General features: G+C 36.5%; 1 protein-coding gene across 1 annotated transcript in view; it reads right to left on the reverse strand.

Moving 5' to 3' along the window:
* RSPO3 (R-spondin 3) overlaps positions 1-18,073 on the reverse strand; it is a 77,134-nt gene that overhangs the window by 23,453 nt on the left and 35,608 nt on the right. Inside the window, exon 4 of the mRNA XM_037139602.2 lies at positions 17,595-17,792. Coding sequence (XP_036995497.1) covers positions 17,595-17,792 — 198 coding nt within the window. The remainder of the gene's footprint in view (positions 1-17,594; positions 17,793-18,073) is intronic.

The following is an 18,073-nucleotide window of genomic DNA, read 5'->3' on the forward strand; positions in this document are numbered from 1 at the left end:
AGTCTCAAGCCTCTTTAAATATTTAAGTCTGCTAAGAGCAAGGTAGTACAAATACACGTGCCATTAGAAAGGAGCTGGTCTTGGACATCCCACATGAAAGGCTGTATAAGTAGGTATCTAACGATGTTATACAGCAAACGAATGCTCGCATCGTTTTGCAAACAAATAGCTTACTGCCCTCCATTTGCCACCTCGTACACCAGGAGCATGCTGTGCATTTCTAATGTTAGAATGAATCTGTTCTTCGGTGAGCAGTTTCCCTTGCTTCTAAAGTTAAGCTACTATATTCTAGGAGGAATTTTGCACCACTGTCCTCGCTTCAATCTCATGTGCCTTCAACAGATGTCTACAGCAATTGAGAGCAGTGTGTGATTTTTCCATATAGTTGTGCATTCCCAAAGAACAAACCAAAAGTCATGCTGCATCTGCTTTATTCGCACACGCACATTGTGTTCTCTCTTGGAACTCTCTCCCCTTACAGCTTGCTTCGGGCTTTGGAAGCCTCCTGGGGTTGGAACTTTGCTCCATGTCTGGCATATCCACTGATTCACATGACACTTAGGAGACCATATATACGGTACTTCATAAATTGAGTCGAAAATCTGAACCTTTGAAACGCATATTTTTAGTGAATTTCATTTTTATGTCTTCAATGTTATTTTATAGTAGTTGGAAGGGGTCTTAATTTTCATGACCTTTTAAAAAGTCAAGCAAGGATCTTTATTAGGATTCACATTTAAACATAACCCTGTGAAAATTGCGTAAAGCACTTGGAGCCTGAAGGTCACTGGCTCTGCTGATTGACAGTGTCTTTGTTTAGACAAAGTGATGCCGGCTAACATAACTATTTACTGCATGTAAATATGATGTTGGCAATTTGTGAAAACCATTTGGCTTCCAAACAGCCTTGTGATTTGAGGCAAAAGGGAAATCATTGGCCAATTTGCTCATTAAGCTCAAGTTTGTTCTTTGAATACCAGAATCGTTGGAAACTACAAAGAAAGACAGCAGATTTGGTAGTAGAAATAGAATGTTCTCAAATTTATCAGCAACGACAATAACAATAATAAGAAATAATGGTTAATGCCAACCACATGTGTAGTGGGTATCATTAGAAAAGGTCAGACGAATAAAAATTAATGGTCATATGTCTCTTTCAAGTGTTGAAAGAGACAGCATGAGAAGAGAGTTGGATTAACAGACAAAAAATCCGGGTTCCAGTCCTGATGCCTCAATTCCCTCATTTTTAAAATGGAGTTGATAACTATAATGCACAGATGCCCAGAATATTTAAAGGACTACATGAGATAGATATGCAACTCGCCGAGCTTTAGACAAATCATATTATTAAATCACAGCCCAATTAGAAAGAATTTATGTCTGTGGATATGGTTATTGAATTTGAGTAAGGACACACAATCCAAGTAAATTATTTTCCTGCCCTTTTGGCTTTTTGTAAGATGTTTTGGGATCCAATGTAATTCCCTTAGAAAGTGATTTTTACTTCTTCAAAACTAGAATTTATCGTAGTCTCCAATTTAATGATCTTATTAGGTTCCCCAAATAATATAACTATGTAACTAAACTACTGTGTTTTAACTTCTTAGTGTCTAGAGGTGAATAAAATCCCCTTCTAGTTGTTAAACTATTTAGTGGGGATCCATGGAACATTTGGATTTAAAGCAACTCAGGATTTGGATATTATGTTTAAAAAATTTCTGATTATAAAAGCTGTACATGTTCAACAGTTTAGTTTTAGACGGTGAGATCAATAGTTAAGGACATATTAATGATTCATAAGCCTCCTTTCTAGAATAATCGAGGCTTGTAAAAGAGGCATTTTAGTTTAAAGGGATAGAGTTTCACGGCAATCCAATGTTTCATATGATGAATTGAAAATACTTTTATGTCTCCTATTAAACTGTGGTGTTTGCAGTTAGAGGATTCTGGATCACATGTTGGTAGTTTTATTCTTTTCATTATTCTGAATACATATATTCAAGCCCTTAGGGTCTTAAACTAACTTACTTTTTAAAATTTAGTACTGCACACACATTTTTGTTAAGCAATAAACATCTGTCATCTGCCATTTATTAATATTAATTATAAATGGTCAGTGGCTCATGGGATCCAAATGCAGCAGCTGAGATTTTTCTAAATTTGACCTCCTTAGAGTTTATATAAAAAGTGTTCAGAGCAATTCTCTTAAGCTCCTGGCCAATTTAAGGATGGCTTGCAATCTAGTCTTTTAGATTTTGTATTTAGCAATCAAAAAAGAAGATATAAATGACAGAAACACTGAAAAAAGCATTAGGTGGGACAGATAACGAGAAAGGGTGTTCTTTAAAATCATATGTGCCATGCATTAAACATTATATGTGCCATGCATTAAACGTTACAAGTTAAAGGTTATGTGTACACTGTAATTGTTATGAAATGCTACAAAACTGCATGCTTTTTTCCATAGAGTTGCTGCTATAGATGACAAATGGGGAAGTGACGTTTCCATAAATTAATATAAATGAATATGAATTTGAGGAGAAAAGCAAGACAACAGACAAAGGCCAGCATGTCAATGTATCTATAGAGAGCTAGTGTTCACGGCACCTTATTTCTCGTCACCCGGAACATCCCACAGCATGAAATATGCCGTGACATCGGACATAACCTCTGAGCGATGCCTTGGGGGCACATCGAACCTTTCTCCCTCCTGAGATTCAAGCAATTTTCCTAAGACAAAATACTGTACTCTACCCTAGTAAAGGTCCTATAGGAATAGCAAGTTCAGGTTTTATCTGAATCTAATTAAAAAATGTAAAAGAGATTGCATACACTATCTTCTTTAATGGTTTTATATAGAGTATTCTAGCACAGGGGTATTGGTTGGGTAGGCCTTACTTCAATACAAGTACTTCTATATTGTTCATTATTTTAAATTGTGGCAAAATGCACATAAAACTTGCCATCTTAATCATATCTAAGTGCCCATGGCATGGGAATTGAGTACGTTCACATTGTTGTGCAACTATAACCACCATCCATCTTCACAAGTCTTTTTGTCTTCAAAACTGCAACTCTGTAGCATCTGTTAAATAATAACGCCCCACACCTCCCTCCCCCCAGCCCCTGGCAACCGCCATTCTATTGTTCAACGCTAATGAATTTGACTACTCTGGGTATCTCATGTAAGTGGAATCATGCAGTGTTTGTCTTTTTGTGACTGGCTTATCTCACCGAGCATCATATTTTTAAGGGTTTTCCATGTTGTAACATGTGACATAGTTTTTTTCCATTGTAAAGCTGAATCATATTTCATTGTGGAGATTATACACATATACACACATACACACATGAACACACACACATATATCATATTTCATCTGGATAAACAAATGTTATCAGTGGATACTTGGATTGCTTCCTCCTTTTGGCTACTGTTAATGATGCTGGTATGCACATGGGTATACAAATATCTCTTTGACACCCTGCTTTCAATTATTTTGGGTATATAACTATATGTGGAATTGGTGGGTCATGTCATAATTCTATTTTTAATGTTTTGCAGAACCACCATGCTGTTTTCCACAGTGGCTCTATCATTCTACATTCCCGCCAAGAGTGCACAAAGGTTCCAATTTCTCCACATCCTCCCCACCAAAGTGCACTTCTATTTTTATCTATTTTATATATTGAGCTCTGCATATGATTTCAATAAGCAGAGGGGTCTGTTACTAAAACCCATTTTAAATGATTTGCTCATCCAATCTTCTCATCTTGTAAGCATCTGTAGATAGCCCAGTACTGTACCACCAGGAGCAAAGCAAGACTGCTCAGTAAAAAGCCTAGTAAAAAGGCTGATCTTCCCCCTATAAGAAATCTCTTGCCCATGTCTTCATTACCTCTTCTTTTTTGGTCCCCTCTTTTGGTGTCCTTTCCCAGACCACATTTCCAGGTAGCACCCTTCTAGCCTAATGCTCAAATCTGCCTTCTGGAATGCCTGGCTCTGTGCTACACCAGAATGAGAACAAACTCAGCGAGAGAGAGCCCTATTTCATTGAAGGGAGACTGTCTCTTTTCCACCATAACATTGAAACAGATGGCTGTTTAAAAATAGGGCTGATACAAGGTGATTCAAAAAGAGGAGAAAGCAAGTAAAGTTAGTATGACAATACGTTGTTAAATACCTGTATAGCTCCACACACTGAATTAGTAACAGCAACATAATTGTTAATGGAAAGAAAGTAAACAATATTACAGGAAATATTGTGTCCGTAAAGCAGTATAGTAGCTGCAATGCATTAGGACTGAGATAAGGTCACTTGGACAAAGTCATCTAATTTCTTTAGGTGTTAGTGTTATTTATTACCAGAAAAAAGGACAGGTGAATTTTGCTTCTCTAAGATACCCTTTGACTCTCTCATTTTGATTTTTCTCATGTTGTTATTGCTATACAAGAGAAATGTGATTAGTCCTAACATGACTCTCCTCTCAATTACATTGGTAGAGGCAGGAGTGAGCTTATGATAGATACAGGGCAAGAGAGCTTCAATGTATGGATCATCATATGTCCACATAAATAAATACTCTTATACCAGTGTGCCTGACACTCGGTCCAGCACACAACTACTGCTCAATAGATGTTTGTTGAATGAACACCCACACATGTAAGATTACAGTATTTAACAAGCTTTTAAAAAATCAGCAACCCTGAAGGAAAGATTGTAATTATTTAAACTATAGGAAAAAAACACTATAGATATAACAGTCAAATAAATAACAGAGTATAAGAAACATTTGCTATACTCATAACAAAAGATTAATATACCTGTAAGAGTTCCTACAACTGGTTCGGAAATCACTTAGTAGAAAAATGGGCGATGTATATAAGTAGCTATCCTACAGAAATCCAAGTAAATAACGAACACAGGATTAGCCTTACTAGTAAGCAGCGAAGTGCCAATAATAAAACAGTAAGATACTATTGTTAAGGCATTGAATTAGCAAGAGTTTGAAAAACTGGTAACATCCGGTTCTGGTAAGTCTATAAGAAAACAGGCATTTCCGATATGCCACCAATGTGAACTGTTAAAATCTTTTTGGAAAGTCATTTGGCAGAACACATTAATATTTAACACTTGCACGTCATTTTATTTACCCATCCAATGTTTGGGACTCCATTTTACTTGAAGTGTCACCATTATCGGATGCTCACCATGGGCTAGACACAAGCCTAAGAGTCTTACACACACTTGTCAATGCCTCCCTACGCAACTCCTCACGGTGACTGTGAGGTAGTTACTGTTCTGGTCCCCGTTTTACAGATGAGGAAAACAGGGGATAAGAAGACTAAGTAATCGGCCTAAAGTAATGGAACTGGTTAAAAGCACAACTGAGATCTGAACACAGGCATGTGGGTCCAGAGCCTGCATTCTACATACTGTGACATGTCAACTCTTTTACTTCTGGTTGAAAGTGAGTGCATCGATTTATTAATATTATACAGATTCTTTATTATAGTAGTAAGAGCAAAGTCTGGAAAAAATTTACTATCCATGTATGCCATTATGGTATATTGTATGTTTACCACTATGTTATCTACACATACCACAGCAATGTATACCATTATTGATATTTAAAATAATGTTTTTGTAGAAAACTAAACAAAGAAACAAATAAACAGCTAATCCAGAGTTGAACTGAGATAGTTCTGCCTCTCGAACTATTTTGGTACTTTTTTACTTCACTAAGCTGATATTTTAAGAAGTGAACGTTATAATTTGAAGATTTTTAAACACAAAAAGAAACAATGAGTCTATGAGCAGACACTTCTCTGAAAACTGAGAAAACCCGCAGGCGTGGTGGGAAAGGACAGCACGACAAGATACCTAGTGAGAATCGGGGCGCTAAGGGCGTAAAACGGAAGGAAACCAAAGGGCTGAGGGGGAGAAACGGCACAGAGACTCTCCTTTGTCCTGCGCATTCGGAGCCAAATTTGATGAACTGAGCAAGTGTGAATCCACCCTCGTTCTGCCAACAAAATACTTTGGTAGGCTGTCTTAGTTACTGAAACACACCAAATCTGAAATAAGACCAAATTCCTGCGTGATGCCGGTTTTGCATGGAGAGGAGATACGTATATCAGATGTTTACAGTGAGTGTTTGTTATTCTGAGAGACTATCACATGTCTGTGCTCCATAAAAAATAATTGGCCAATTAGCATCCTACTAATTACCTTATGAAAAACTAGGTTATTATTTCTGTCAATTGGGGTAATAAGGTTGCAATTAATTAGACATGAACTGCTGGTCCTAAGTCTGAGTATAGCACTGTGTCAGTCTGACTCTGGGAATTAGCAATTATTAATTTTTCCCAAGTGTGAATTTAATATGTTGATGTTTTCTTGCCAAAAATGTGATATTTTATAAAACGTCAATAAAAAATAAGTGGCACTGTGTTTCTAAACTTCTAGATTTTATACAATGCAAAAGTAAAAGGAATATCTAAAATGCACATGTTTTGCATTGAGATACGAAATGTAATTGGACTCTGTTCAGAAACTCTTTCCTAAATTTGATTCTTTGCAAAAATAGTAAAAGCAGGCTTTTCCAGCAGAAACAACAAATAAACAAAACAACCCTTTACAAGGCAAATTTCTCAATTATGGAAGCCTGAGCTCACAGGGGCTAGAGTTATGACCGCGTAGTGTATAAACAGTGTAAACAGAAGAGTTCAGTAATTAGGTTTGAGTTAATTTTAAAGTTCCAGTGGCCTGGTGCATAATCAAGCAAAAGGTCATTACCCACACTGGTACATTTCACACAGAACACGCAGCAGCTAGAAATGGAAATGGACGTGTCTTTACTTAAGCTTGCACTAATCAGTCCCAGAAACCACTCATCTGAGCACTGGGTTCTTTTTCTATTCATTTCAGAGCCAGTTTACTTACATAAAAATGTCTTTAGCAAACCAGAGAAATCAGAAAGAAAACAGGTTATAATGTTATTAGCATTATGCTGGACATGCCTTTCTAGTGTAAAATAGATAGAGAAACAAACACTTTGGTTACTCCTGCTCAATTAATTTTTTTCCTTAAATAATATTGGGCAGGATTACCTTATAGAGGAGTGTAAGTTTCTAAATTTCATAAATTTCGAACTTCCTTTGTGGAAGGGGGTCATTCACTGCTATTGTTTTTTCAGCCCAGCCCCCTAGTTTCCACATAGAATCGCCACTCACGGTGACCCACATATTTCTTGGCTTCAACAATGGCCTGGGACTCAGGCAGACCAGTCATAGCACTCTAGACCCCTGCCCCAGTGATTCATTCAGGGATGGACATGCAACCCACGCAGGGTCCATCTGAGTCCACTCACGAGAGGCGACGAGTGAAAATTCAGGGAGAGAACTATCTGTTCAGACTGAGATTGACGTGGATGTAGACTTTGGGCTGCCCAGCGCTAGCTCTCCCCAGCCTCAAGAAAGGCTCGGTGCGGCAGGGAACACGGCCAATCCACAGTGAGAACAGAGGCAGGATGGGCGGAAATGGGGAGAAAGAGCCCGGTGATGTTGTTTAAGGACTTGAAGCAAGTTGTGCCTGAGGACGATAGTTTTCTTTTTGCTTAAGGTAATTTGGAATCTGCCGTTTTCAACTTAAATGCCCGATGAATACACTGGCAAAGTTAACATTGAGCTTGGTGAAAAAGGATTATCAAAGGGGGATAAATGCTATTATATTCTTTTTCTGTTCAAGCAATAATGGCATATATTTGAAAATAATGTATTTGGAGAAATGAAAAGACAGAAAGAAAAATGATAAAAAAGCATTTCTGATTCAGAACATAAAAAGTGGGGCACTTTAAATGAAATTTAAAAGGCATGGGATTACTCATCATTCAACATTCTCTTCCTCTCTTAAGTATTGTTTCTTCCTTTGTAAAAATACATGCAACGATTATTTCTATTATACTTTACAATTTGTAAAGGGCAGAACTGGAAAAAAAAAGGCCAGGCCAAGATCCCTCCATACACTTAACAAATATTTATTAAAGCACCAGTTATGTGCTAGATACTCTTAGGTTTCTAGGATGTGAAATGAACCAAAGAAACAAAAAGAGTCCCTGCCATTATGAATCTTATATTTTAGCCGTTGGCATCATGGTTTATGTCAGTTCACAAGGTAACAAGCATTGATGATCTGCTCACTTATAATATATAACCGTGTGGACAGTTTTCAGCTTTTCAGTTTGCTCCATCAGTAACTGACGTCTTCATTAGCGTTTGCTAGCACATTTACGAAGACAGTTGCTTATGCTGGCAAAAATAAACTATCTCTGCATACTTTTAGTTTTGGTCTCAAGGTGAACGTATGTACTTCTTTCCGTGACCACCATGTTGATGTGCTAATATGTGTTTTCAAGATGGTTAAGTAGGGTTAAACATACAGCTTGTGGCTATGGAACAGAGCTGAGTTAAGGGGCCCTTTGGAAAAATGACCCCAAGACCTTGGCTTCATTTGCAGCCTTTTCTAGCCAACTGAGATCCCTGCCAATTAAGAGGGTTCCCTAGAGAGAGACTGGGAGAGCATCAGCATAAATTTAAATTTTGGACCCCCAAATATAGTTTCCAAAAGGGCCTTCTTGTCCTTTGCTAATTACAAAGTAAACATTTCCCCTGCAAAGACACTTCCTCCTTTCATGCTCCTGTTCTCTTTCCCACCTCCCTAACACAGTCGCTCCTTGAAACTGCTGGTGTTGCTGAAACCACTTTGGCAGAGAAGACACCTACATTTGAAGGCACAAAAGAATTATTCTTTCCATAGATCATTCTCTTGTTCTCCTTTTATCTACTCCAGGAACTTCTTCATAGCAGCGTTACAGACTAACTTTGTAGATTGTTAGAGCAGGGCTAAAGGGCTGGATGCCTTGTCCTTCCGCCACCCAAGAGGGGTGACCAAACAAATACAACCAGGTTCCAATCACATTCTGTGACATCATTGAAACAGAAACATTCCCAAGCTTGTTTACGTTTGAACTATATCACTTTTAGCATCATGAATGGGAATGCGCCACTCAAATGGTTTAATTTTTATACATTGTTGTCCCAAAGCAGATCCCAAATAGAAAGAGGTATATTTTTTACTGATAGACATATCCAAACGTGAAGTTTCTAGCACAGTGTCTGGCACAAGTAGGCTATCATTATTAATGTGGGCAGAATGTGTGTACATGGCAAATTCTTCAAAACCTCTTTAATCCATTATGTTTCTGTTCTTTTCCATATGTATTTCTCTTTCCATTATATTTTCAATTCAGTCCCTTTTACCTTCTCCTTATTTGTTTACCCCTCATACACACGCACCCTTAACCTTTGCAAATGGCCTTACCTTCTCTAATTATAGTTACATTGTTTTATTTTTTTAATATTTGTTTACTTATTACTTTTTATTGAATTTATTGGGGTGACAGTGATTAATAAAATGATGTAGGTTTCTTTTTTAAAAAAGATTTTATTTACTTATTTTTAGAGAGAAGGAAAGGGAGGGAGAAAGAGAGGGAGAGAAACATCAATGTGTGGTTGCCTGTTGTGCACCCCCTACTGGAGACCTAGCCAGCAAATCAAGCATGTGCCCTGGCTGCAAATTGAATCTGCAACCCTTTGGTTGGCAGATTGGCACTCAATCCACTGAGACACACCAGCCAGGGCAAAAAAAATTATATAGGCTTCACGTGTACAATTCTATAATACATCACCTGTGTGTTGTATTGTGTCACTACCCCATGTTTCTTCCACCAGCATTTTATACCCCTCCCCCATGTGCTCTTCAAGAGAAACTGCTTTTCCTCTCCCTCTTCAAACCTTGTAGAGCCCTAGCCACCTTGACAATGAGAGAAACTGCACAGTTTTTTTAGTCCCCAGCCAGCCAACCACATGAAGGAGCCCAGATGGAATTCACAAGCGAATCTTAGCTTAAATTGCTCATTCACATTTATTACTATTGTTGTTTTCAGCCTCTGTGTTTTGGGGTCATTAGTTATGCAGTGAAAGCTAACTGAACAACTTCATTTTTATGTGCTAAATAATGGCAAAATCATTGTTTGCTTAAGGGCTGAACAATGCTTGGTATATTACAACCATCACTTTATTTAATAACCTGACCCATGAACGTTATGGGTCAGGTTAAAAATATCAGATATCTATAAATATCATAACAAACATTAGATTTTTATAAACCACAAAAACCTGAGAAAATAAAGGTATTTATGAGGATAATTTATTATATGATGGTTTTAGAACAGGGATGCTGTGGTGCACATCAACAGCAGAGAAACCTAAAAATGATTATTCTATCACCGTAGCAAGGAAAAGACTACAATGATAACACAGACATTTCTCACCCTGAATTTTGACCACCATGAATAATGTCCCGAAGGTCTTAGAAAGCCTACAAAAATGGTATAACATACATTTGGTATTAATTATGGAGAACTGATGGTTGAGTTATGGAAAATGGTATAGCACCTAGGACGAAATAAAAGGCTTCTTACTTTATTCTGAGCTTTTTCTTTAAGACTGAGACATTTAAGAACATAATGATTGTAAAATAGGGGATACATACATTTTGTTAGGGACTATCTCTCTGAGAGTGAAAGGTCTTATTTACTGCAATGGGCTACCTTTCTTGGAGGTTTTAACATAGGTGAATATTTTTGTGTGACCCCGAAATGTTTTAAATTAAAAGATTAATTTTTAATAAACAGCTATTATTTTTATATTCATTGGAGAAAAAATCTCCCCTCTCTCCCACCATCTTGTCCTTGTTACCAAAGCTTCATACCATGTGCAGGCTTTCTTTTGTTGGGGGCAAGTGGTCCTTCTCAGTATCTGAACTAACAGCACATTTGGGTAGGAACTGACTAGATCCCCAAGAAGGGATAATGAAGACAGATTGTTGAATTTACATAACATTTCTCCTCCTTGGCATTTGGAGATCATTTTTATTGTGTGGGGCTGTGTCCTGGGCAATGTAGGATATTCAGCAGCATCCCTGCTCTTCACCCACTAGATGTCTCTAGCATTCCCTTCCCGCAAGTTGTAATCATCAGAAATAGCCCCTGGGGAGCAAAATCACACTGGTTAAGAACCACAGTCTCTTTTTGGTGAAGTATATAGGGTTTTCTATGTACGCTATCACATAAACTGCAAACAATGCCAGTTTTACTTACTCCTTTTCCATCTGGATGCCTTTTATTTATTTTTCTTGTCTGATTGCTGTGGCTAGAACTTCCCATAGTATGTTTAATAAAAGTGTTGAAAGTGGACACCCTTGTCTTGTTCCTGATCTTAGGGGGAAAGCTTTTAAATTTTGCTCATTGGGTATAATGTTAGATGTAGGTTTTTCATATATGGCCTTTATAATGTTGAGGTATTCTTCCTCTACTCTCACTTTGCTGAGTGTTTTTATCATAAATGGGTGCTATACTTTATCAAATGCTTTTTCAGTGTCTAATGGTGTGATCATATGATTTTTGGTTTTTTTGTTTATGTGATGTATTATGTTTATTGATTTACAAATGTTGTACCATCTTTGCATCCCTGGGATGAATCCCACTTGATCATGGTGTATGATCTTTTTAATGTATTGCTGGATGTGTTTTGCCAATATTTTCTTGACAATTTTAGCATCTATGTTCATCAGCAATATTGGCCTGTAGTTTTCTGTCTCTGGTGTGTAAAAAGCTTCTGCACAGCTAACGAAAACATCAGCAAATGAAAAGGGAACCAAATGCATGGGAAAATACATTTGCCAATGATACAAGGGTTTGATCTCCAAAATATATTAAGAACTCACACGACTCGACACCAGGAAGATAAACAATCCAATTAAAAAGTGGACAAAGGACCTGAATAGACACTTTTCCAAGAATGACATACAGAGGGCCTAGAGACATGTGAAAGGATGCTCAGCATCACCAGCCATCAGAGAAATGCAAATTTAAACCACAATGAGATGCCATTTCACACCTGTCAGAATGACCATCATAAACACATCAACAAACAACAAGTGCTGGCAAGGATGTGAGAAAAAGGGAACCCTAGTACACTGTTGGCCAGAATGCGAGCTGGTGCAGCCACTGTGGAAAACAGTATGGAATTCCCTAGAAAAAAACTAAAAATGGAATTGCCTTTTGACCAGTAGTTCTACTGCTAGGATTATACACTAAAAATTCTGAAACACCAATTCAAAAGAATCTATGCACCCCAGTGTTCATAGCAACATTATTTACAATTGCCAAGTGCTGGAAACAGCCTAAGTGCTCATCAGTAAGTGAGTGGATCAAAAAATGGTGGTACATTTACACAGTGGAATACTATGCAGCAGAAAGAAAGAAAGAACTTCTACCCTTTGTGACAGCATGGATAGAACTGGAGAGCATTAGGCTAAATGAAATAAGCCAGTGGGTGAAAAACAAATACCATATGATCTTACCTTTAACAGGAACCTAATCAACAAAACAAATAATCGAACTAAAGGGAACTAGAGATATGGAAATAAAGAACAACCTGACAGTGACCAGAGGGGAGGTGGGAAGAAGAAGACAGGGGGAAGAGGGGGGAGGGTCAAATCAAGGAATGTGTATAAAGGACCCATGGACAAGGACAATGGGGTAGGAGGATAAGTATGGAATGGGGAGTTGGGCAGGGCAGGGGAGAACAATGGGGGAAAATTAATACAATTGTTATTGAACAACAATAAAATAATTAAAAATAAAAAAGAACCACAGCCTCCATGCTATTATTATCTTAGCTCTGTACTTTTTGAAAATTTCTCTGATGTATGTCAAAGGGCTAGTCCACTGCTTGGGTGCAGGGGAGGAGCAGAAAGCTCCCACCCTTCAGAGCTTAAACAGGATGAGTGCCTGCAGGCCGGCTGGTCTTCCTCCATGAACTGAAGGTGGGGAGAGGACATCATCCACATACTCTAAGCCAGTTGGCCTCCTATAATTTTGAGTTAATGAATCTATCTATTTGGGTTTTGAGCACTGTTCTAGGAATATTGGCTAAATATCTTGTTTTGAATTTGAATGGATATTTAATATAAATTCTTCCTGTAGAAAACTCAACTATTCATTACTGGCATACTTGTCATAAAGATTTTAAGAAGTAAATTAACTAACAGGGGAGGATTCTTAGCAATAAAACAGACTCATTTTTTATTTGCTTGATTTTTTTAAACTTTTTTTTGCTGTAGTTTAAAATATAGTACTCATGATATGCCATAGCTGGTGTGGCTCAGTGGATTGAGTGCCAGCCTGTGAACCAAATGGTCACTGGTTTGATTCCCAGTCAGGGCACATGCCTGGGTTGCAGGCCAAGTCCCCAGTAGGGGGCAGGAGAGAGGCAACCACACATGGATGTTTCTCTTCCTCTTTTTCTCCATCCCTTCCCCTCTCTAAAACAAATAACTAAAATCTTTAAAAAATAAAATAAAATATAGTACTCATGATAAATATAATGCACATTATAATAGTGGTATTTGAGGATGTGATTAATAGCCATTTATAAATTAACATTAACATGTTTCCTTTGTGTAAAACTGGACTTTTACTACTTTACTTTCATTTAAGGAGGGCACATAAAGCAACCTGCAATGTGTCCAAATAATGCAGTAACTCCCACACTGTTTCTTCCCTGGAAATGTCCCTGGACATTTTATTTATTTATGTTTTAACAGATTCCTGTTCTCCTTCCCTGGCAGGAGGGATGCTGTTTTTTGCTGACGTCAAGAAAGTAGACCAGACACCATTTCTTTTGTGACTATTCTTCCCCTTCCTTTCTACCCTAAGATCATGTACTGCGTGTAATAAATTAGTATGTCCTTCATGCAACAAAATTTCCTTCATTCTTTCTTTCTTTGCAAATTGCCTGAAAACCCAATATCTGTAGCAGATTTTCTTCAGTCAGTTAAAATATGCAAATGAATAAGGAACATGTTTGGTGATCCTCTTCCCTTTGTGTCCCCCAACCCCTGAATACACACAAAAATCACCCTTTTGCATCAAATGCAGGCACATGTATATTTCATTGCCCTGCTTCACTTCCCCTTATCTAAGATGGTTACACTGAGTAAATAAAAAAGTCAATAAATATAAGTTTACAACCACTGACAGTACATTTTCTCTTGTTTATAATGCACTGTGACAGTAGTCTGTATGTTAACCTTTATAATCTCTTAAAATGTTATATGTTTTTGACCTTTTAAACATACAATTCAATTTAAACAAGCTCAAGCTAGAAACTATTGTAATGGGAATAACTTATTAAAGCTAGTAATTAATGGAGACATTCAAATCGATTAGAAGGTAGCATGTCAGGTAAAGGGAAATGATCTTAAATGGTATGAAGAGTATATCAGATAAAATTTCAGATTTGGGACTGAAGAAATTGCATTTTTCTTTGCAGATTTATTTATTGTAACTATTCTATGCATGAGAAGAATGTTAATAAAGAAAATGTGTGTATGTATAAGATTAGCAATTTTCAAACATATATTGTGTATATTTGTATCTATATATCTATCTATCATCTATCTATCTATCTATCTATCTATCTATTATCTATCTATCTATCTATCTATCTATCTATCTATCTATCTATCTATGCATCTCACAACTAGAATAATCCATCCTGTTATGAAAACCTAGTTTCTTCTATTCAACCTCTTTGTGTAAATTTTGAAAAGTCATTTCTGGATCTTATCACTCTTCCCTGGAGACCTTGTCTTTGGCAATTACAACACAGCAGAAAAAATCCTGAACACATGCTCTACACCTTTTCCAAATATGACTTATCGGCCTCTGTCTATTGTTAACCTTTTAGGCAGGAATGATAGGTGTAAGTTTAAATTCAAGATTTTTCAGGCTAAATTATATTTTAAAACACCTTATCCTTTAGCTTATCCTTCAGAAGTACTCCAGCCATGAACCTAAAAAATTTTATTTTATGAATCTATAAGCATTTAAGAACAACTCAGTAATAGCTATACTAATGGTAGGAGATATCATGTCTTTATCACTTTATTGTGTTTGTCCTTAACACTTTATTACATATTTATATTTATATTTATATTCATATTTATATTTATATAGTACAGTAGAAGTAAAGCTTGCTCAAGTGTGGTTGGTAGGGTACGTGAATGTCTCATATGAGATGGACAGCAATTTGAACATTTCACCTAAAATGTCATATGGTGTGCTTAAATGTGATACTGTTATCTTACAGAACTACATGCTTATGATTTTGTAATAAATGATTTTGTAATAGAAAAGGGGTGTTATTTGTGCTGGGCACTGTATATATATCAGAGTATCTCAGAGTCTAAATCGAGTATTCTGTGTTATATTATTTTGATGTAATATAGTGGCCTGTCTAGAGGTTATAAATACTTTTCCACTTGGTTTGTCCATGTTTAAAGTTACCATTAAAAGAAGCTAAGAAAACTATTAGGTTTGTGAGGCAAGGAATAAAAAAAGTGACTTCCTTTGTAACTTAAATTTTTAGGCTACTTGAGAAAATTTTTTGACAAATAAAAAGATGTATGAAGATGAATAAAAGTGGAACTGAATCTGGTATTTAATTATAAATGCAATTTATATTTCCTACTTGATTGTTTATGTATTATCAAACTTGAAAAAGAATAAAACATACATTTTTATGGTTGTATAGTGCTCCTTTACAAACATAAAATGTCACTATATCCTATCAGAGAGGAGGAAAAAGTAACTTTTAAGCCAAGCTTATGTCACAGGTTACTATTTTTAAGCTTCTTGTTACATTATTTGTCTTATCCATTCTTAGTTTTGAAAACTGATATTTTCAATGTTAATGTTTAAGTCACGTGCTAGCAAAATATATTAGATCACATTCTCAAGTAAAAAAAGTGATTAGTATCATAATTTAATTTTTATTGGATAATGTTTTCTTTACTTATATTTGAAAAGACAAGTGTACTAAATACTGATTAATAAGGTAGAATCTTTACAGAAATAATAATATGAGTAAAGATCAACTGTAAGTCACTAAATTTAAAAAATATATAGTAAACATAAGTAAATGCACAACTATTGGAACTTACTAGCAAGTATAGTGAGGAAATATTTGATTTCTAAATCCAAATTTTAAAATCTAAGATGTTTTAAATTAATTGGTAACAAATGCCAGAAAGACCTTTTTCACTAGCCAACTTTCATTCCTTAAACCTAATTTTAATCAAAACCTCTTACAAATTCACAAAAGCTTGAAGTTCTCCTTAAGACAATCCATGTCTTCAAAAATTTTATCACATTAACTACTTGACTGCAGTAAAACAACAATAAGCCTTATACAGCCTAATGATGGCCAGGTCATTCAGTGCAGGGAGACACTGTGCAGAGTGCAGTGACTCCTGTTCCTCCTCACATGGGCAACGTTCCTGTTTACGTGGCGACCTCCACAATGTTCCTGTGGAACTCGCTCACACACATAAAATTTCCCTTATTACATGATACTGTGATTATGTGTTTGAACATCTCAAACCTCCATAGGACTCTGACAGAAATCGCATCCTATTCAGTTGTGAATCTCCAGAGCTAAGCACCATGTGTGGCTATAAAGTAAACGAATGAATGAATGAATAAAATAAGCAAAGGAATCTGAACTACAATGGCAGCCAAACTCCTTTAAGTTAAAGTTAATTGAGATAATTTGTTGACCATGTATAGTTATATAAACCTATATAACATATTTGTAGGCAGTGGTGCTCAAGACAGTGAGAAAGATGAAAAGGTTAAACTTTAAAGGTCAAAAACTTCTAGATGGAAATTTAATCACCTTAAAGTATCACATTAAGTGGTACATTTTTCCTGGGCAATCATAAGACTTCAGAACAAGACCTCACCCAGAGTTATTCAATACTAATCTAATAGGTTCTGTAATCTGGTATATAAAGTTAGTGTAATATGAAAAAATGGAGGATAAAATGTCATTGATGCTTATATTACGTTTATAAAATATGGCTTGGTTCTTTATCTCAAAAGTCAGTATTGAAAACATGCACAACCTGTTTTAAAAATTCCATATAACCTTTAAAATATGTTTACCTACAAAAAGCTTACACCATAATTACACTACTTTGGTTGGTAGGCAATGGAGAAAGGAATAAGTTTATTTTCTAGTGTCTCTTCACCATAGTCTGGGGCTGCATGGCATGAGACCTTGTGTTTATGAGGCTACTCAAATGTTTTCTAGGTACTAGGAAGGTGGAGTAAAGAAAAAATTATGCTCCTGGCCCCCAAATAAGCCTAAATTCCCACGATGCAACCTTTTTCATCCAGATTCAATTAGCATAATTCTATAGTAGTATGAAGTTCTGATAGCAGGATCTTTTTTAAAAAACTGCACATCTATGTCTGTAATTTACAGCTAACATATTCAGTTGCTACGTATTTTATGGTTTTAGACATGAGTGACAATACTAAATGTGTCTTAAGAAATAAAGTAAAATTTGCATCAAGTTATGAAGATTCAAATAAGAACATGTTTTTTAGTATGATTGTACCTCGTTCTCCCTTCTGACACTTCTTCCTTTGCACTGTACACTTTCTTGTCTCGCTGGTTGGGGGACACAGGTTGCCCTTTGCTGACGGATGCTGTGTTATTTCTCGGACCCTTGTTTCAGTCCCTCTTTTGAAACCACATGTTTTTCCTTTCTTCGTGCATGGACTCCAGGGACCCCACTCACTGGCTTCACAGTGCACTGAAACAGAACAGGGGACACAGACTCAGCGGGCTCACAGGTACCTTCCCCATCGTTATGTGAACCAAACAGCTTGCTTTCATCAACACGGGCCCCAGTTCTGAGCGCAAATCCTGCAGAACCAAGTCGGGCAAGATGACTTAAAGATAAAATGAATGTAAAGGGAAAGGCAAGAATAGAGTGTTTTCAGGTCTTCAGTACTCATATTATCAGGTACACTTATTCTTACATTAGTTTACTTTTCACTTTAGATTTGATTAACCAGCAACTAATATAATTAC

Source organism: Artibeus jamaicensis, unplaced genomic scaffold, assembly GCF_021234435.1.
Source record: "Artibeus jamaicensis isolate MK-2021 breed Jamaican fruit bat unplaced genomic scaffold, CSHL_Jam_final contig_387, whole genome shotgun sequence".
Lineage (NCBI taxonomy): Eukaryota > Metazoa > Chordata > Mammalia > Chiroptera > Phyllostomidae > Artibeus > Artibeus jamaicensis.